Below are 21137 nucleotides of genomic sequence, written 5' to 3' on the forward strand. Positions count from 1 at the left end.
CTTAGAAATCAAAAACACAGTTCCCTTGAAACAGTCCAGCCTTAGGCTCTCATCCAGACAGCCAAGTCAAATATGTTGGAGATTGCTGAAAATCTTTGTCCACCATATATAAAAAAGTTCTACCAATCCCAAAGGACTGGACACATTACCTGGTGGATCATTGAATATTTCACATCTTACCCAAATGCACACTTACAGCCAATACTTATTAAACTAATACTTATTTTTTAAAAAGGAAAGGGTATTTATTAAAAGATCATTATATATACACAGATGAAAATAAAGTTCTTAAATCAGTTTCACAGCAAAAAATGATAAATTGCTGGGTTGCAGAAGTTCTTTTAGCATCAATCCAATAGATAGTAGTATAGAGTGTTCCACTTCTCTCATGAGAATAAAAAGAATAATCCAGAGCATTCCTGGAGATCTTAACCTTACGACTTGAATTTCCCCAGAGGTTGGAAATTAAGAACTTTGCAACTCAGTTATCATCTCTACTTTGAAACTGACTTACAAACTTTATTTTCATCCGTGTATGTATAATGGTCTTTTAACCATTACTCTCTTTTTTTAATAAATATTAGTTTAGTTAATAAGCATTGGCTTTACGTGTGTATTTGGGTAAGATCTGAACTATTCATTGAGCTGATTGGTAATGTGTCTGATCCTTTGGGATTGGTAGAACTTTTTTACATACAATGGATAAAGATTTTCAGTAATCTCCAACATATTTTGACTTGCTGTCAGGGTGAGAGTCAAAGGGCTGGATTGTTTCAAGGGAACTGTGTTTTTTATTTCTAAGTGACCAATAAAATGCTGTAAAAACTGTTTGTTGCTGTTTTGGTGAATGTTTAGAATTAATCCAATCGATTTATGGGAATTGCCTGGGGATTCTTTGCAGTTCACCCTAACAGAGCAATCTCAGTGTCCCCTAGGGGCCAGCCTTCCAGATGGATAGAAGATTGCTACATTTTCCCAATTTTTGGAATTGACTAATAGTGGAAACCTAAGTGATTACCTCAAGCAGCTCAGTAGTTACACAAAATGAAAATAGATTTATGGATAGTGGATTTTCAAAGCTGTATTTAGAAATATCTTTCACTCTTCTGTAATGGTGAATGATGCTGATGAATCTAGCATCTGAGGCTGCCATTTACCCATACTCTAGCAATAGGCCTACTCTGATGATGTAGGATAGGGCTAAGGAAACGATCTTGTTTAAATGCAAGCATCTCAAAATTGTGATTTCTCCTACATTTGGATAGAATCTTTATCCATGAAATCCTAATCTATATATCAGATTATTAGGATAACTGATGCATATTTGCCTGTTAATTCTGTTTTAAATATATTTAACACTCTTTGAACTGTTTTTTTGTGATTTACTTTTTGTAATTAGTTATAGTGATTAGACTTTTTCTTATATTGCTATGCAGTTTCACCGTAAAAAATAACTGGAAGTATTGCAGTCTATGGCACCAGTAATTCAAAAGAAAAGAAAAATTAATGTGATAGGCAAATAATATTCAATTTTTCAAAAATTTGTTATGTTTGATTCGTACCAGTATCTGTTTAACGTGAATATCAAAATATGATTGATAATTGAGGAATATATATTTACTCCATTCCAAGTGTAGATTTGTATTCTATATAACATCCTCCCATAGAAATATTCAAACAGAAGTAAATCTTCCCTATGGAGCAAGTTACATATTAAGATGTAGTCACAGGGAATGGGAGAGAAAATGAGATCAGATTGTGACTGTGATCGTGCCGTTGGATCTCTGTGGACAGACTCTTGTGCCCACATAGACCCCCCACTGTAGGGCCAGGAGCTGCCTGCAGGCACCTATGTCTATACTATAGAATCAGGATAGACAGACTGTTAGAGATCACTGTCTGGTTTTTCTGAATTAACTACTCATCCTAGGTGAAATCCTAGCTCTACTGCAGTAAATGGCAAACATTTCTCCCTGTTTCCAAGGTAGTCCATGGCAGGTAAATCAGACCCAGGATGCACCATAGATGGTGGGGGCATTTTATTTATATTGCACAACTAGTATGCATTGCTCTATAAGTGCATATAAAAAGACAAGGGGTTGATTCTGTGCTGTGCCTGTCAGGAATCAAAATCTACAGGGTCCAGAGAAACAGTGGCTTTAAGCCACCTTCACACCTTCTGAATTCTGGTCTCCCTCTGGCATACATCAGAGTAGCTTCTGGGGCTGTAACCTAGGGTTAAAAATGACTAGGAATACATTTTTATGTATTGTCAACCCTGCAGTTTACAATCATGTTAGCTAATATGTCTTAACATAAATAAAATTCAAGATATTCTTATTGTCTGCTGTCTCCAGTGTGTTTAGGCAAATGTCAGATCCCCAGTTCATACTGTTGGGCTTTTCTTTTTCACTGCAGTGTGAGATAAGCACTGGCTTCTGTTGCTTTCTACCATGATCATTAATTGTGTGTTAAGAAGTCTGATCAGACTCCACACACTGAGGTGGGCTCTCCTTACTACTCGCAGATTTGTCTCCAGTCCCCATGGCTTCACCTCTCTCCCAGTACTGCTCTAAGGACCATGCATTTTGTATGGTATCTATGCTTTGTTAGGTACTTTGCCTAAATTCAGGACTTAACGAAATGTTCATTTAGCAGAGTTTAGACTGTAAACTCTGGTGCATGGACTTCACCTTGATATTTGTTTGTCAGACAACTAGCACACTATTAGAGCTATATCTGTCACCTCATGGTTTGGTAATGCTGTCCGTTACCATTGTGTCTGGGCACTTTTCATGTACAATAAATTGGTAATCTGAAAGTACCAGTTTCTAAGTGCTTGATGTCTGAGTAGGACCAAGGGTCAGTGCTTGAGATCTGTGTCATACTCTGATAATGGTAGATTCCTGTTTAATGCTGTAAAGCAGGAAGTTGCATAAATATTATCTTCACAGTGTGAGGCCTTAGTAAGGGGAAGCCGTAGTATGGATACAAAGTACAGTGCACTCTCCACCTGCCTGCCCTTTTGTATCAGTTTGGGGGAAGAGGTAGAGCATTCTGTGGAAGCCTAAGAAAATGGCAGTTAAATTAACCAAATCCCAAATGGCTGTAGGAGCCTCCAGCATTTAAAGCATTCCTGCAGGTGCTGAGTTCAGTGCAAACTGCAAAAAGTTCAGCATTTCAGTTAGCCAAATGCTGCCCTGGACTAGGGCCAGGAAGACATTCCTGCTTCAGGAGCTTTCCTAGTGCTATCAACAGAGGAATCACCAGTCACCGGAAACTATAGCTGATTTCATTGGTTTCACTCGTCACTGCCCAGGACAAATGCAGCAGGTGGGGAACATGTCAGGCTTTGTCTTTGAAGAATTTCTGGAGTTACCTAAGGGACATTGCCCCTGATTGGACTTTACACTCACTTAGGACTAGCAATGGGTATGTGAAAGTAACTGCTGGCTTGGGGAACAGATTCCTTGAAACAACTTTTAACAGGTGAGTCTTCTAGCTAACTCTGTGCCTCTTAAGATATTGATACTGTTTAAGATTAGTCTAGAGCAGTGCCTTTGCTCTTTCACCATTGCCTTCAGGTTTTTACTATCTCATCACCTGATTTTAGGGAGATAGTGAAACAGCCATCCTGCATCAAAGCCCACAGCCAGTGCTGAAATCTGCTTAATTCCCAATTACTTCTAATAGGTTGGATATTCCCTAACAGAAGAGCACCTCAGTTTCTAAGTAGAGGGGAAGTCTATTTTAAAATAGGCTCAAGGGGAAGGAACCAATCCAAACAGCAGTTGAGCTTTTGCCCTTATAGAAAATATATAACCATATCCATGCTAGCAGGGATATAAATAAGGCTAATGGAAAGTGAGGGGTGGTGGAGAAAGTACAAGGGAAGAATTGAAATTGCTTTAATATATGAACGTTCATTGTCATTAGAGCTGTGGTACAGGAGACAGTTGAGGCACTTACATTTCTGCATCCTAGAAACATCATGGAGATGCTCAGATTTTGCAATGTTACAAAAGGGGCACCAGAGAGGTGAAGGTTTCTTTAGTATTAGATTCTCCAGAACTTCAACTGCCTTATAAGAGAGAGAGTTTCAAGCCTTCATGGTTGTAGAGGAAACATGAGAAGTATTCACTGAATGCAAACCAGAGTGTGGTGTTTGACAGCGTCAAAACACTGATGCACGTGTCAACTTCCCACCCTCAATCTGTTTGGCATATTTACTCTAACAGTTGAGGCCACTGTCAAATACATACTGTTATATTGCTGATCATTTTTGGTAGAGGGAAGGGGAGGAGGCTGTACAGGGGAGAAAGACGGGAAGGAGAAGGAGTTGCTGCGGAGGATAAAACAAGATGCAGAGGAAATGTGTCCTTCCCCACACAAGGATGGAAAGAGGAGAACCAGGGCAAAAATAGCAGTAGTCTTATGAAGGAAGGATGATTTTTTTCCCTTAACTGCGTCTGGTGTCATTTAAATTCAGTTACTCCATTGTCAATCTAGCCTTAACCTTGCTTCCCTTTAACTAGCTAGGAAGCTACGAGGCATCTTAGATTTTCAGTGATCCAGTCGACAGTTAGAGGCCAGCAGAACGTATGTCTCCCTGCAAAAAAAAGTGAGGGGACAGGCAGCATAGCAGGGGAAGATAAAGTGTTTGTATGTGGAAATTGGAAAGTAGCATTGTAGGAAGAGGCACATTTGAGCTCTAGAGTAATTAGTGTTTTCACTATTAAGTGGCCAGTATCACATTTCACAGCACTTGGCTGTTACAGAAGTTCCATTAAAGACCCCAAAGCAGGTATAGCATTCGACTTAAATGCTTTTATTGACAAGGTCTCTGAACAATAAGCAAACAATGCTTAAATTTCATCCAAATTCACTTTCCACATGTCAAAAAGACTTCAAGGTAGAAAAAAATAAAATAAAAATATAAATATCTGAGAATCAATCTTAATAAATAAATTAAAGACACAATAAAAACGTTTTCATGGAAAACTTATGCCAGAACATTCAGACCACCTCGACAACGCATGATCAGTACAGTTACAATGAACATTGATGTAGAACTACAGTACATGGATATAGCTATTTATCTCTATCTACTAGAAAATGATATATAGTCTCTTTTCCCAGTTAAGATGGGTCATTGCTAAGTCATCAGAACACGATATTGCCAGGAACACAGTAGTTATTGTTAATCAGCTGCACTAGATACGAGTTGGAGATACCCAGCACCAGGTTAAATTCCAATTAAACCAAGAGATTAATTAATGCTAGTGAATACTAAGTAGGGAAGGGAAGTCACCAACCCAGCCATGTTGGACATGCTACAGGACTACCAGCTCTCATGGATGGGTCACTGGGGACAAGACAAACTCCATGCGATTTGCTACATCTCTGGAAGAGGTTGCGGGCCTCGCTGCGGAGCGAGCCGCAAGGTCCTTTAGCGCCGGACCGGCCTACACACGCCCAGAGGGAGAAGGACGCTTTGCCCGCCCCAATGGAAGGTGGATCCTTTGCGCCGAAAGGCCCCCCCCGCACAGCAGCAGATGGGAGGCTCGGGATCCGCCGCGTTCGCCCCTCGCCCTGCAGTCAGTGCCCTGGGACTGCGGCCCTTCACAATGCCAGCAGGGTGGGGGAGCTGAGCGAGTCGGAGGAGGGCTCGTTGCTGCTGCTGCCCTTCCTGTGCGCGGCCGCACAGCTGGGGAAGGAGTCGGCCTCAGGATAGGTGAAGACGAAAGTCGAGGTGTAAGTGCTGGGGCAGGGGGTGCAGGTCACCACCGGGGTGCAGAGCGGCTCCAGCTCCCCGCACGCCCCGGCCGCCAGGGGCTCCCAGTCCGCCGCATAGAAGGAGGAGGAGCTGGCCAGGTCCATGTCGGGCACCGAGCGGGCGGTCTCCCGGGACGAGTGCGGGAAGAGGAATTCATCAAAGGGCTCAGGCTTCAGCCCCAGGCCGCTGCTCGCTTTGGGAGGTTCCTGGAGGGGCTCGGGCTGAGCGGCCTCCTGCATCATCGGCAGGGCGAAGGCGGCCTCCTCGGACTCCGGGGGGCTGGGCAGAGGCGCCTCGCTCAGGCCGCCCAGGTCCAGCGAGGCGACAGCGAGCTCCTCGGAGAACTGCAGCTCCTCGGGGATTTTGCAGGCTGGGCGGTGCGCAGCCAGGATGAACTCTAGCTTCTCCTTCTCCTTCAGCAGGTTAGCGATCTCGGTCTGCAGCTCGGACTTCTCCTCCTCCAGCTGATCGGTCTCCTGCAAAGGGCACAGCGAGAAGAGAAAGGGGGTGTGAGATCGAGCGTCAGTGTTCCTGGGGGGCGGAGGGGACTGGGTGCCCGGCTTGGGGTGGGTGGCGAAGGGGTGGTGGAGGAGGACTTACCGCTTGCAGCGTGTCTGTCAGCTCTCGCCTCCGGTTGCGGCATTTCGCTGCTGCCATCTTGTTCCTTTCCCTCCGGATCCTTCTCTTCTCCTCTTCCTCCGGGGATAGCTGAGGAGGCAGAACGAGCACCGTTAGTATCCACTGCCAGAGAGCTTTTGCAGCCCCACCGCCTCCAGAGCAAGTCCCGGGGCCGGGCTCTGCAGCGGAGCCATATTTAATGTGCTCCCACAAGCTGGGTGTGACTTGCATACCAAGTAAGGTCCTGAGCAGGAGAACAAAGCGAACTCCAAGCCCTCGGACAGCCCTATGAGAGCTGAGCCAGGTCATACCTAGGCTATGACTCTCCCCCCTCCGCCCCAGTTCAATGCAACTGCCGGGTCAGTGTCCCCTGAAAGCTCTCCGAGAAGTACTAAGTAGAACTAGCCCCGCCCCTCTTCTGCCCCTGCCCCGATGCTACTTAGGGGGCGATCGCAGAGGGCTGTGTATTCACCTGTTCGATTTTGCCCCTCCTGCCAATGCTTTGCCCTCTGACTCCTGTATTCTTGACGATCCCAGTCCTTGAGTAGGAGCTGGTTGGAGGAGTAGGGACCCCGTAGGGATGGGCTCGGGTCTGGGATGGTGCCACTGAAGAGATTAAGGTGGGCTGCACCAGCCATTGCAGATCTGGACTTGTGGAGATAGCAGTCACTGTCGGTACGAAGTTGGCACTGGAGACAGCTAGGTCGGTGCAGAAATCCTGAAAACACAAGGCAACGGATATTAGGGAGAGAAGCGTAGAGCATCATGAGGGGGACCCCCTACCCTGCACCCCTTCAGCAGGCTGTATCGACACAGTGCCCCAAAGGGCTAGTTCTGTGCTATTTTGGGCCAGGCCTGTAGCCCCCGGGCCCAGGCTGGCTCACGCGCTGCGCTGCCATCATCAGACTGCACATGAAACGGGGGTTTGTTATAAATATCCCTGACGTCTGCACTGACGCAGGCGCCTCTCGGAGTCTCCTCAATGAACTCCCGTTTTATCAATGAAAGCGCTTTACACACCCGCCGCAGAGCGGAGCCTGGGCCACAACCCCCCTTCCCCGGTCAGGGGCCAGACTGCGGCCTCCCCCACAGCCCAGGGTAGCCCCCCGACTAACTCCTGAGGGCAGGAGGCTAGACTGCCGTCTCCCTCTCCCCTCCCATGCACAGGCAGCCGGGAGAAGAGGTGCACCCAGTGCAGGACAGACCCTTCCTGACGTGGGAGTCATCTCTGCACCTGAGCCGTCCTATCTGTCACTGTGCGATGGCTGGAGGCGCAGACAGTTCCCCTCCGCGACTCCCCCACCCCTCAAGCGGCACTGCCCCCCCCCCGGGCAATAACATGCCAGCGTCCTGGTCCCTCACCTGCGGGTTGACAGGCGAGCCCATGCTGGAAAAGGAGTCCGCCGGGGAAGTGTAGTAGGTTAGGCTGTCCCCGGCCGGAGACGCGCTGCTGCAGCGGGAGGAGGACGCGTCATAGTCGGCGGCGAAACCCTGGTACATCATGTCGGCTAGGCAAGGATTGTCCAAACCGTCCGGGCGGTGAGGCTGTCCCGGTTGATAGTCTGTGTGTCTGTCCGGGCTGACTGTCCCTGTGTGCAGTCGGGTTGTCGGTCCCCAGCCGTCTCTCGCGTCCCTTTCCCGGCTCAGTCACTCAGATTAGCTCTGCTGTTGGAGTGGAGTGCGGCGCCCCAGCCTTTTAAACTTTCCTTTGTGAATGGGTCCTATGTCGTCACTGGAAGACACAAAGTCTGTGGGGGAGGACGGCGCGGATGCGCCGCCTCTAAGCTTTCCCTATAACTCCCGCCCCTCACCCGCCTTTTACGTACCCCAGTGCCCTCCACGCCATGTCAAGATGGTTACATTGAGGGTCTTCTCAGTGGAGGTCTGCGCCACGCAGGGGCAGGGCAGCCTGCTGATGTCCCCCCCTTCCACAATGGTACAGTCCCAGCTCGGGAACCCACTGACGCAGATATCCTTATATGGGATACATCCTGTGCAAGGAGGTGTGACTGACGGGAACTGCTCCAGGCTGAAGCCAAGTGCGGCTTGTGTGTGTGTGTGTGTGTGTGTGTGTGTGAGAGAGAGAGAGAGAGAGAGAGAGAGAGAGAGAGAGAGAGCTTGTAGCAGCAGCAATAGGCTATGTAGGCAAATTGTTCAGCAATGAATACAGTGCGGCAATAGGCCTCTCGCTGAGCCTACACACAAGTTCAAGTCCTTGCTGAAATAGCGCCGCTCCCTCCCCCTAGGAGAATCGTGTTAGTCTTAGTTACAGAAGCGTCTGCAGAGTTCATTCACCTCTAAGGCCCAGAGGTGACTGTTTCAGACTCGCTCCCGCCATCTGCACCTGCTTCCTCCCCCAGATGCCCATTCAAATAGTTCTAAACAAGTTCGGTTGTTGCTGTTGTTTACATGGCACTAAAACTTGCTTGTCACTTTACAGACAAGTCCGAAGACAAGATCCCTTCCCTGAGGGGCTAGCTGACTTAATAGACAAAATACAGAGAAAGGCTGGGAAGGGGAAATGCCGCATAAAAGCAAAGTGAGTGCGCAGGGATGTAAGGCAAGTCTTGTTAGCTACACTATCTTTATTTCATTGTTAATGTTTGTTTTAATATCATTACGTGAGTAAGTAGCTTTCTTAATGCTTTTAGACCGTGGAGAACAACAATTGTCTTTGCTATTATTTAGGGGGAAAGGTTTGTTGTGTTTTGTTGCTTGTTAAGGGAACTTTTAAATTATAGTGAAAGAGTTATTGATCATGTAGAAAGGAACAGTTGTGTGGGTTTTTTTGTTTTGTTTTTGACGTGAAAAGCCCATGTTTTGTGTTGTATTTTTATCCAGCATATTTAATCATCTGATGTCATCTTAGTTACAATTTATCTAACATTTAATTTTGGAGTCGATGTTTGACTTTCTAAGGTAATATGTGCATTCCATATAATAAATCGGTTAATGGCATACGAAGTGTCATAAGCTAAGTAGATTTCTTCACATCTGTATAACAATTTTCTTTTCTGTGTGGTACTGCCATTATAGTCTGATACTTGCCTTTTACATTCATGACATTTTAAAGTATTTGGAGAAAAGGTATCATATTTTTGTTCATCATTAAAATGCTTTTATATAATGAAAATTTGCAATTGGAAGAACTATGTTTAATAAATATCACACACATTTTCTGCATTCAGTTTTATAAACACTGTAAAAAGAGATGTGTTATCTAGTGATTATCTGTGCACTTGGCCTTATCCAAAACCCATTGAAGTCAACAGAAAGACTCCCATCGACTTTAATGGGCTTTGGATCTAACCCATACCATGGGCCAGCTTGCCAATCCATCCACGAAAATATCATTACACATGCAGAGATTTGAATAGCAATTATACATCTGTTTGTATCCAAGCAGACAGTGGTGCAAGTTATACCCACTGTGTGAACACAGAAAAACTAAAATCATATTCCTATTAAATTCTTTCTTAAAAACAATATTTATTATACAACAAAACCCAACAAACTTGGCTAAAAAGTAAATCAAAGCTATGCTGCCTATCCAAGTTGGTTTTAAGGAGCAGTTACTCACTAAAAGAAACACACCCGTTTTATTGTAAATAAATCCGTGTCCCTGGCACAGAATTATTTCTGTCTATACTTTGGGATTGGAATATTCCAGAATGTACAGGTGGAAAATATAACCTCCTCCACTTCCTGCAGTGGAGAAAATGTTACACTCGTGCAATTATTGTTTATGTTGTTATTAAATATGCAGAATAATAGCTGAGAATCGGGCTAATAATGTTCACCGGGAGGAGTCCCTAGTTAAAGTCTCCCCCGTGCTTTGAAGGCGTAAAGTGCTACAAGGGAGCCTCTTGTTATGTATTGTACAGTCTGAACTTCCCAGGAAAGTTGCATACAAACAGAAGTGCGAGGGACTTGCTGGGAGGGGCCTGTGCCTGGTGTGCAGACAGGGGGGCTGCTGGCCTGGGAGACTGCCAGGCAGCAGCGGTGCTGGGCAGAGGAGGTTTCTCCTTTCCCAGAGTTTGGGTTTGTTACAGTCCTCGTAGCAGTGAAGTTCAGAGACACTCACCCACGGCGGGGATGTCAGGCAGCCCTGGCTCAGGTCAGGCCAAGCCAGGAGCCAGACCGCAGACTCGCATTGCACGGGAGCCAAGAGATCGCGGCTAAACATAGTAACAGAGAAGCTGTAGCGCTGTGTCTGTTTACAGCAACAAACAGCGCCTCGGGCGCAGTCTCCAAGCAGGGAACGTCACAGAGCCAGGCTGGGATGATCCTGCTGGCAGCGAGCAGCTCCTGCTGCCTGAGCTCATGGGCTAAATGCAGCGCCTGATGCTGCTGCGCGGTCACCTCCATTCTTAGAGATCTGGGCCACGGGGGCGGGGGAATCGGGCCAGCGGCTGCACTGGCGGCCACATTACATCTATTCTGCCCGGGGGTGTGGGAGAGCCTCTCTGACCTCTCCTGCAATCCCTGCCGCTGGGAAATCTTGCTCCGTCCCTCCTCCAGTCCTGCCCCAGCGACAGGGCAACTCTGGATTACTTACTACCCGGCAGTGTTTGGAACTGACCTGGCTTCTTTCAGGCAGAGGTCAGAGCTGGAAAAGCCCCTTGGGTCTTAGTCCCATCCAGCCAATGCTTCGTAGGGACTCAGCTCAGGGTACAACCGGGCCCAGCAAAGTGGGGCTCGCCCATCGCTGCAGACTGAGCTCTTCAGGGCAAGGAGTTTGATCCTGACATTCTTGTCAGTAAAACAGCTGTAGAAACAACAGCAGGCCTGTGAAAGATCAAACCCCTTGGCCTCATTAGCATAAAACTGAGCAGCCAGTGTCAATATTTGCCACTGGGTCTTCTTTATCTCTTGGGCTCCCTGCCTGACTCCCCATCTATTGCCAAGGAGAACTCTACTCTATTCTGGTGTTTATATGGGACCAATCTCCATTGTATCTGAATGCCTCCAATATAGATATTTTGAAATCCAAGCTCAGCTTCTGTGTATTTAGAGGAGTTTTTCTTTCAGCCCTGCTACTTTCTGAGATGTGTCCTTGCTGTAAAGTGCCCCGAGGTGCCCACTAGAGAAAACAAACCATCAAAAACGGTCTAGAAGGGGAGGGGAGGAGGAGGGCTCACTTAGCTAAGATCACAAAATATTTGTTGACATGTGTTTGGTGCCTGCAGATGGAAGCTGGTTCTTCCCATCTCCAACAGCTACTGGGTGTTCTCTGTTTGTATCAAATGGAAAGTACTCAGACGCTGCACATATCTAGCATGTGCCTATGAAGACAAGGAAACAGGGAAACTGAAAACACATGACGTGGGTTTGTTGTTTCCTGTTAGCGTGGTGCGCACACATTTGTACCGCAGCACGTGAGAGACAAAGGAGGAAGGTGACTTCTGTAAGCAAGCACCACCATGGAGACAAAATACAGTCATAGCATAAAACCACACTGTCTGCATGGCTGGGCCTGGGCTCAATGCCTGCACTGCCAAGACTTTTTTTTCTGCTGTGCCATCCCCAGCTCACCACCACACAATCTCTTTTAGCACAGCAGTGCCTAGTGGCTCCCTAAGTGAGAGGGGGCCACCACTGGGGCTAGCTGTTGTACATACACATAGCAGGAGACAGTCCAAGCCTTAAGGAGCTAACATGGCCACACAGAAGACTGATGATAGAACCAAGAGTAGAACACACATATCCTGAGAACCAGTCCAGTGCCCTGTCCTCTGGATCACACTGCCTCTTTGCATGAGACAATAAACACTTCTGTGCCATTTCTGTGGCTGGGGCAGCACTCAGCACCAGGCTGTCCATGTGGACATCTTTAGCTTGGCCATCATTTACATCTACATTTATATAGGATAAAGGTCCAGAGGCTAAAAACGGGGGGAAGTGTCCCCCAGTGGCAATCTGCACCGTGCACACTCAAAGTGAAGGGCAGAGGGATTGAGGAGGTTGGTGGTTCCAAGGGCTTGCAGTGGAGGATAGAACCAGATCCTACTTTAAGATGCTGCAGCCGCAAGCCAGCTGAATCCCATCTCCTCCAACTAGGAAGTGCAGCATTTAGCACTGGAACTTTTATTGCTTGGTCTGTTTTCAATCCTTTTCTTATTTTTAGTTCATATGGTGACTTTGCTAAGGCCTTAAAGGCCACAGCAGAAAAGCACCTGAGGCACGTGGTACCAGGTACAGTGTAAGTCAGCCTCTGGGGCTGGAGACAGCCTAGTTTTTGCTAGGCTTCACACCAGTACTGTAGTGTTTCTCCTGGCACCTGACAGGAACAGCCCTGGTGCTAATCCTCTGTCAACTAGAACTAACCACAGGGCATGGATCCATCTTTCACTTTCCACATCAATATGGTGACACTAATGCAACAGTAGCTAACCATGAGCTGTTGATTTTTTTTTTTTTTTTTTTTTTTGGGGGGGGGGGGGGGTTTCCAGGCTGTCACTGTGGGACAAGGGGACTCTTTGCTTGCTGGAACTAAAATAGATTGCCAGATTTAAAATGCTCTGCAGGACTGAAACATGCTGACTGAGAAACCAGTTACTGACTTATCAAGTTCCCTCCCTATTTAATCGGAAGATCCTATGGTGCTAGAGATTGTAGCACTGGTAACCTACCCTGGAACCTTATCAGGGCTGGGACCATGTCTTTTATTTTTCTTTAAAATGTAGGGCACACCTATGGCACTGTAAAAATAATAATTAATAATAATAGCAGCTGCATGTGATTGATTCTCTAGGGACTAAAATGCTGCATGAGAACACAGCTTGGTGTCTCATAATTAAATAGTTAAATTGCACTAGCCAATTACCCAACAATTACACTGTGTAACCCTCGCTCCTATTCCCACCCTCTGCTTTGCCTGTTGTTATCATCCCCTGTGCCATATTGAATCTTAACGAACTTAGAATTTAAGCTCCTGGGGCAGGCATCATGAACCAGATTCGCCAGTCTTGTGATGCTGTGGTTGGCAGAGGAATGGCTGGGAGCACATGGAGGGGAGGTAGTTTAACCTACCTTGGTGTTTCCCGTATTCTCTGGCCTGCTGTGGGCCTACCTAGCCTTGGGGTTCTAACCTACACTTAGCTACCATGACCCCTGGGTGCTGTTCTACAGCCTAGGGCATCTGGAACACAGTGTGCTCCTCTGGTGTATCTAGTGTAGAGACATTATGATGGCTCTATGCCATCTGTTAGCTCCTTATGCAGGGGGGTTTCCACAGGTGTTGTTTCTGCAATATTTTTGGCCCTTTTATGCCACTAGTGGTGGTTCAAGGCAGCTGGAGGAGAACCGACAATCTGATCTCATATCTTTTATTTGTCTCTATTTAGTATGACATGCACATTCGTGATGCTGGAGATATAATTATGCATAACTCTAGGGAATCAGAATCAATGCAGCAGTCAGATGGGCCTAAAATATCCAAATAAAATGCTTCCAAAATTTATAGAATCAGTCAGCACCAGAGAGTTTAGGCAGAGAGAGAAAAAAGTTGCTCATGTCCTCCAGTGACAGGCAGCAGTATAAAACCCTAAGATAGATAGATACATTTATTTTCAGCTAAATAAAGAAGGCACTGATCCAAAGGTGGGAAACTTCAGCTGCACCATCTTCTCTGGAATCACAAGAGGAACATACAACCAAATCCTATGGACTCAAATAGTAAGACTTAGCCTTTATTTCATCCTAGGGTCTCAAAGCAGTTTATGGCACTGGCTGTGAGGTGATGGGACTGGAAACTCCCACCGCATGTGCTTGCCATAAGATCTTCAACACCTTGAGCTTTTCTTTAAATCCCCCAATCAAGCCATCTTACAAGACCAGCCAAAGCATAGCCTTCTTACTAATCTCTGATTCCATAGCTGCCATGATCTTTAGGCAGCAGTAGAGTGCTTGTGCAGGGGGGGGCCAGGCTGCTAGACAAATGCTACATTGTATGCTGGGCCTGTACTCTCAGGAAGCCATCCATCTATATTAAATATGAAGTGAGTGACTCCCTGCTGTATTTGTTCCAGTTAAGTATGGCCCTCTAGCAACAATATGGCAAATGGCAGCATCCCTGTTCTTAAGCTATAAAGGTAAGAAATGTTGAAATCAAGAAGAAACAGACAGCTCAGCTTGGTTAAGAGGATCTTCCTGAAAGCGGTGAACAAAGGGGCAGAAGCAAAGAAAGCAACAGGAATGTTGAAAATTATTTGGCCTATGAAAAACGAAACCCTGATTGTTGAGATTATAGAATTCCCTGGAGAACTGCTTGAGAGGAGTATCATAGTCCTTTCAGGAGGCACGAAGGGCCACAAAGCTGAAGATCTCATGGGGGAAAAAAAATCCAAGGCTTTGGCCCTGCCTAAGGGAACAACCCTACTACACTTAAACAAGCTCCAAACCCTTTTCCCATTCCTTTCTATGCAGTATTATATTTAGGTACCAAGTTACTGAACTGGTTGCACAGGAGGAAGAAGTTAGTGTTTAATGCAGACAAAAACCTCTTTTTTGGATTCTACCAGTATTTAGCTCTCATGATGGTGACCAAACCAGAAGGACCTGTTCATTCTAGGCTACCGTATGGACATTCAGTGGGAATTACACAAATTTGTTGAAGCTAAAGAGAAATGGAGAGACTTGAAGGCTGCTTGTTCCAGATGAACTGCAGATTACACTGGACAGCAACACTGAATATTATACAGATCCAGAGGAAGTCATCAGTCATGTGGGAAGATGCTGCCACTGCAGGAATAATGGCCTTAGCAATGCAACAAGAGAATAAAGGATGAAACACAGCCAAAGATAGAGTGAATGTCCTTCCCCGAGGAACCAACAGTGGAAAATCACCATGAGGAAACTGAAGTTTATTTAAAAGTATTTATGAACTTAAATAAATATGAAATGAAACTTTTTAAAATAGTTTATGGCTAACTGTGCAAGAGACACCCCTTGGCTTTGGTATTCATTGGAGAATGCAGGTTGCTGACCCTGGCACTTTTGTTTTTTGGAGGGGGGGGGGTAATCCCATCTCTTGTTTTGTCTCATTCAAAACTAGCTCTTCAGCAATAACAATATCTAGAAAAGCCATTTACTGATGCAAAGGGGCACCTGGAACCCAACGGCCCTATCCCAGTACGGCTACTGACCCTCCCCAATCTTAAATTGCCCGGAGGAGTTGATGCTCTTATCCTCCCAATGAAACATGTAGAATTTAGAAGCCAGCTGCCCCCAATCCAGTTCTACCATCGCTCTGCAGTGCAAAGCATGTGTTCAGACAGGAAACACCCCAGAAATATCAGTACAGCATCTCTGATTGCAAACTCCAAACCAGGGGAAGCTCAAAGTAGTGAGCCCTGGGTATACTGCTTCATCTCACCTTCCCCACTGTAAACAAAATACAGAGGAGAGTCTCAAACTGCCTCTAACACTACTTATCTCCATCAGTCCTTAGCTTCTTCAAAGACAATAAAGCAGGCAACACATGCCTCACAAATCAGACAGGAAGCCCATAGGATCACCCAAGAGGGAATGGTCATTTCCTACTCAGCTAACTTAAAAAAGGAGAACATGCACACAATACAAGAACCAGAGAGCACAGACCTAGAAACTCAAGATACTGAACAACCTGCCCCCACAAACCAGACAAAGCTGCTAATCTCCGACCAGCAAACCAAGGATTAAACCTGTGATTTGACATCATGGACCATAAAAAAAATCTGTCCTCAGTGACCCCACGGTCTTCATGAGGGGGGAGTGGGAGTTAGCAGGGTGTAAAAGATGGCCTCAAATCTGCAAACTACTTACTATACCAAACTCTCCCAATACAATGAGAAAAACAAGCAGATCTCAGTGCACCTGCTCCACTGCAAGGACTCACCCAAAGTACAAGCCTCACAGGTGGCACCAGATCTAGACCCCACGACCATTATAGAGCTAAGGGCAGATGCAGCTCAAAGTACTTTTCTCACAGAAAAAAGGACCAATTTCTTCTGTGTTCCTAATGTCCAAGCTGCACCCAGTACTGTCTGTATTTAGTCCCCTGCCTGCAGTGTCTCCGTAAACCCATTTAGCTTTGCAGTTAGTATAGCGAAGACTAAAAATGTGTGAAAAAAGAAAGAAAATCCTATTGTAAGAGACCTGGATGGTGACAAGGACAACAGAGCCTTTTGTGTTGTCTAGTTCATCATTTCCAAACCAGTCTCTTGATGGGTAGACAGAATGGCTGGACTGGTTGGTAAGGATTTAAATTCTTTACTATTTCATAGCTACTTGGTAGTTTACCAGAATGTGAAATGATTGGGGGTCTGACTCCTGTTTCTATCTGACAGTTCTGCTCACCCACAAGTTCATCCAGCAGTTACACTAACTGGCCCCTTTTTGAAAAATCTCAACAGAGGCCAAGGACTGAATGGGCATAGGCCCTAAAGGCTGAATTCCTCTCTCACTTTAGAGGTGAGGGTGAGGCACAGTGGTAGAGCAATGTAGAGGGAAGTTTGCCCTCTCACTGCCTCAGTGCTGCCAGCTCTCCAGATTCTTTTGCAAGTGCCAAGTTTTTGGCTGGGCAGGAGCCTAGTCTTGCGATGATGAGAGAAGCTTTTACCACCTTGTGAATTTGCATTGTCTGCCCCCATTGCCCGTCTCCTGAGGCTGAACAAGTAATGTGAGCTGCGGCAGGCAGAGCTTTCTGCCCTCTCCGCAGCAACCCGAAGCCATCCTCACAGGAGGGCAGGAGAGAGTTGAAGAGCCCAGTAACTCGAGATGGCTCCACTCACTCCTCCCCTGTGAGCAATGGGGACAGGACAGTTCCTCCGCTCCTCCCCCTCCCTGCAGCACCTGGCCTGGGAAAGGGCAGAGGAGGGGGCTGAAAAGCCACTGGAGCTGTGCCCCAGCCTGGAAGGCGATGAGGGGACCCCAACTGTAGCCTTCCTTTAGGCCTGGATGAGGAAGGTGAAGAGCCCAGGAGGAGCAGAGGTGAGGCTGGGGAGTAGAACTGTGGTGGGGGCTGAACTGCTGGGAGTTTGAGGGCTGTACTGAGGGAGGTTAAAGTGATGGGGGCTGGGCACGTGTGAGGGCAGGGGCTGGGTAGGACGAATCTGGGGTCAGAACTCATGACAGAGCTGCGGGGCGGGGGGGAGGGGCAGTTGTGAAGACAGAACTGAGGTGGGGTCTGGTGAGACCGGATTGATTTGCGGTTGGGGGGGCAGAATAAAGAGCTGGGCTGGGGATGGACAGATGTGGGGGCGAGAGCTCCTTCACCAAGTGCCAAAATCACCTTATCCAATACGTTTTGGAGAATAGGCAACACTAGTTTTCACTCCCACATTGGGGATGGGTGGGGGGAGTTCAAAAACCAAAAGACAGACCAAAACCACAATACAATCTGTAAAATAATTATCATGACTTCTAAGGGTCTGAGTCATAATTTTTAGTCTCCTGAAGTTGGCAATACTGCTACCTGGTTTAGGGATAAACAGACCATCAGATTCCAGGGTTGTGAATCTGACACCTAACACAAGGTGTGAAGTACACCTTCAATCCTGCCAACTTCTGTGGAGAGCTTAAACTTTCTGTGCTCTGGGACTAAATGGGCTCTGGCCTGGGGAAATGAAGCCCTGTGCACCACTCCAAGGCAGAAGCTAGGAAAACTAGAGGGCTCCCCACAGCTACCTACTGTGATGCAGACATATCCAGGCAGGCATGTTACCCCTGGGTCTGAGCATCTTAATATTTCACCAAAGGAGGTCATGTGTAGTTTCTACTGAAAACTAAGATAATCATGACTATTGCAAGATGTTTGTATGGAAACTAGGTTAAGAGAGATGTAAAATGTAGAATATTATGTTGCAACACTGTTGAAGCGAGACTTGTCACCTGGGGTGAGGTAGAGTCTCAGTGCTAACTCAATCAGTCCTGAAAACCATGGACATTTGTGCAGACAGCACGTTATTATGCCTGGCCAGGTGGAGACTTGAGCATGTGCAAAGACAAATGAACCCCAGGAGAGCTCTCTGAAAAGGGGGGCCCACTGGGCTAAGAGACAACAGCCTGTATTTATAAAGCAGAAGAAATGGCACAAGCTGTAATCCATTACTTGGAGAGACTCTGACAGCTCGGGGTTTCTCATGAAAGGTGCATCCCAGCTTTCCAATCTGGACAAGCACAGTAAGAATTGACCATTGGGTGAGAAATACCTTATTAGACAGGAAAGTAACTTGTTAATATGTATAGGTTATAGATTGCAGTTTGTGTTTTTCTTTTACCTGTAACCTTGTTTCCAAACCCTGTTACTTGATTTTATTTGAATCTCTGTCTCAAACTCAGTTAAATAAACTTCAATTTGGTTTTAACATAGACGTATCTATGAACCTTGTGCTCTTAGACGTTGAACTGAGGTGAAAGCAGTGAACTGGGGCTTACTGCTTCCATGGAGACAGTGGAACGGTGTACATTGCTGGTATCCAGAAGATAAGGGACTGGGCATTCAAGTCGAACAAAGTAGGTGTAAACTGCTAGCCTACAGGAAGGAAGAGCAGGACTCACAGGGCCGGCAGCAGCTGTGCTGCCAGCAGCAGATGGTGGAGAGCGAGTGTTTTCCCTGTTGAGCTTGGACAGGGCTCCCTCCTTGCAGCAAGTAGTGGTAGTGATTCATCCCATATACCTCGGGTAACCCCCAAAAGTGTCACACCTACCATCTTAAACAGTTTGTTTGCTCTGGTGATATCCTATAAATAAAGATTCTTCAATTCCTTTCATCAGAAACATCCTGCTTCTACCAGATGTCCCAAGGCCAATACTGTGGATTGACAAACACAACACAGGACTTGATGCATTAAACCCAAGTATCCATTCTGTCTGAGGCAGGTTGGGCTTGGGGGACGGGCAATCAGAGGGATGTGAACCGGGGATTGGAATCAGGAGACAGGAGCTAATTGGAAGTTAAGCCAAGAGAGAAGAAGGGGTCCTCACCCAACTGGGTGGCAAAACCAACTTCCTGTGTGTGTGTTCGTTGTCTAAATATACATCTCCTGCCTACTGACCTCACCCTGAGGTGGGAGCTACTGAGATTCACACACGTGTTGTTCTGTGGCTCTCCCATGTGCTGGGTGTTCTTAGAGCTTTAATTTCAGGTGAAGGACAATTGCATTAAAAAATCTAGGCCAAGTCTTGTGCATGGTGTGCCAAGTTAAACCTGCTCAGCCACTCCGCCCTCTAGGTGAGAGCTCACCCAGTGGAGGAGAGGCCAGCCTATTCCTTCCCACCTTTGCTGGCTGCATTCCAAACTGAATCAAGCACAGGTTAATGCCCATCCCAGGGCCTGGATGGTAATATTTAGGTTCTCCCTTTCTAGAGTGGGTAACACGGCGCAGACAACAGGAAACACACTCTTCCCCCCAAAACAAAACAAAACAAAACAAAACAAAAAACCCCGACCTGCCCCAATAAATGGCATTAATCCCACTGGACTGGGGTATTATCTGCACATGCCTCCCGATGGAGTCCATACTGATTATTGTTATTACACAAAGGGAAAAGGAAATAATGAACGGCTGCTGCAGAGAGGAAGTGTGGACTGAGTCAGAAAAAAAGGGGTGGGAATGGCAACCAGGTTAGGAGAAGGCAACAAGGAGAAAGACAAAAGTCTTGACTGTACCAGACAGCTCCCATGTCTACAGTTCGTGAGGAAAATGGTATTGCTTCCACACTAGGAAATGAGCATGTGCATAGCCATATGTTAACCTATTGGTCACACACACAGGCACATGTACCAGAGCATGAACACTCACATATATCAATGCACACATGCACACACGTACATGGCCAATCCCACTCAGCATACAGGCAGGCATGCGCGCACGCATACACACTCATAAACAGGTGCATAGCCAACTCCACTCGGAGCACAGGCACATGTATGCGTGCATGTCCAGGTGCATAGAAAACCCCACTTGGGGGACCAGCATGTCCATGAGCACACATACAAGTGCACGGCCAACCCCACTCGCAGCACTGGTATGCACATGTGCACACGAAGACGTGCATGGCCACCCTCACTCGAAGTGCAGACACACACAGATGCACGGCCAATCCCACTCAGCATACAGGCAGGCATGTGAGCACACATGTGCGCACACACACACACAGAGCTGCATGGCAAAGCACATGCGTGAACACACACACAGGTTCATGGCCAGCCACGCTCAGTTAACAGGCACACACACGTGTACATCCATGCACACCCCGAGGGGGCGTGGGCACAGCCGTGTGTGAGCAGGAGACTGTGGAATCTCCTGAAGAGATGCTCCTAAGGCCCGAGGGCGGTGGGGCTGCCCCGTTCTTTGCTCCTAGAGGAGGAAAGGCCGCTTCAGGGCGGGGCCCAGCCCCCCTTCCCTAACTCCAGGACCTCGAGCAGGGCCGGGTAAGGTTTCTCCGGAGTCCGCCCTCTCTGCCTACGTGGCCAGCACAAACATTTGGGGCTCCCGGAACAAACCCCACCGCCCTGGACCCGCCCAATCCTCTAGGACACCGACCCCCCCAGGGAGCGCTCCGAGTGCCCCGCCAAGCCACGCCCCTGGCCCCTCCCGGCCAATCCTCGCGCTGTTGCTGGGGCCAGACCGGCCGCCTGACGTTGCCCTGGAGACGACGGAACATTGAAAACATACAAAGATATTGGCGTAAGTGCGTGGTTTCCCTGGCAACTGGCCGGGCGACGTCATCGCACTTTCCCTCCTCCTTCGGCGTCCGC

At 47.1% G+C, this 21137-nt stretch overlaps 1 protein-coding gene across 1 annotated transcript; it reads right to left on the minus strand.

Moving 5' to 3' along the window:
* Window positions 1-4807: 4807 nt before the first annotated feature.
* Window positions 4808-8054, minus strand: FOS (Fos proto-oncogene, AP-1 transcription factor subunit). The gene is made up of 4 exons (XM_067533040.1): window positions 7757-8054; window positions 6867-7112; window positions 6377-6484; window positions 4808-6252 (listed from the first exon to the last, which is right to left on the minus strand). The coding sequence occupies exons 1-4, from the start codon at window positions 7895-7897 to the stop codon at window positions 5623-5625; spliced, it is 1125 nt and encodes a 374-aa protein (XP_067389141.1). The 5' UTR covers window positions 7898-8054; the 3' UTR covers window positions 4808-5622.
* Between the last annotated feature and the right edge of the window lie 13083 nt (window positions 8055-21137).

The sequence above is a fragment of the Emydura macquarii genome, unplaced genomic scaffold (assembly GCF_026122565.2).
Source record: "Emydura macquarii macquarii isolate MOO-44397 ecotype Brisbane River unplaced genomic scaffold, CSIRO-AGI_Emac_v2 contig_374, whole genome shotgun sequence".
NCBI classification, from domain to species: Eukaryota; Metazoa; Chordata; order Testudines; family Chelidae; genus Emydura; species Emydura macquarii.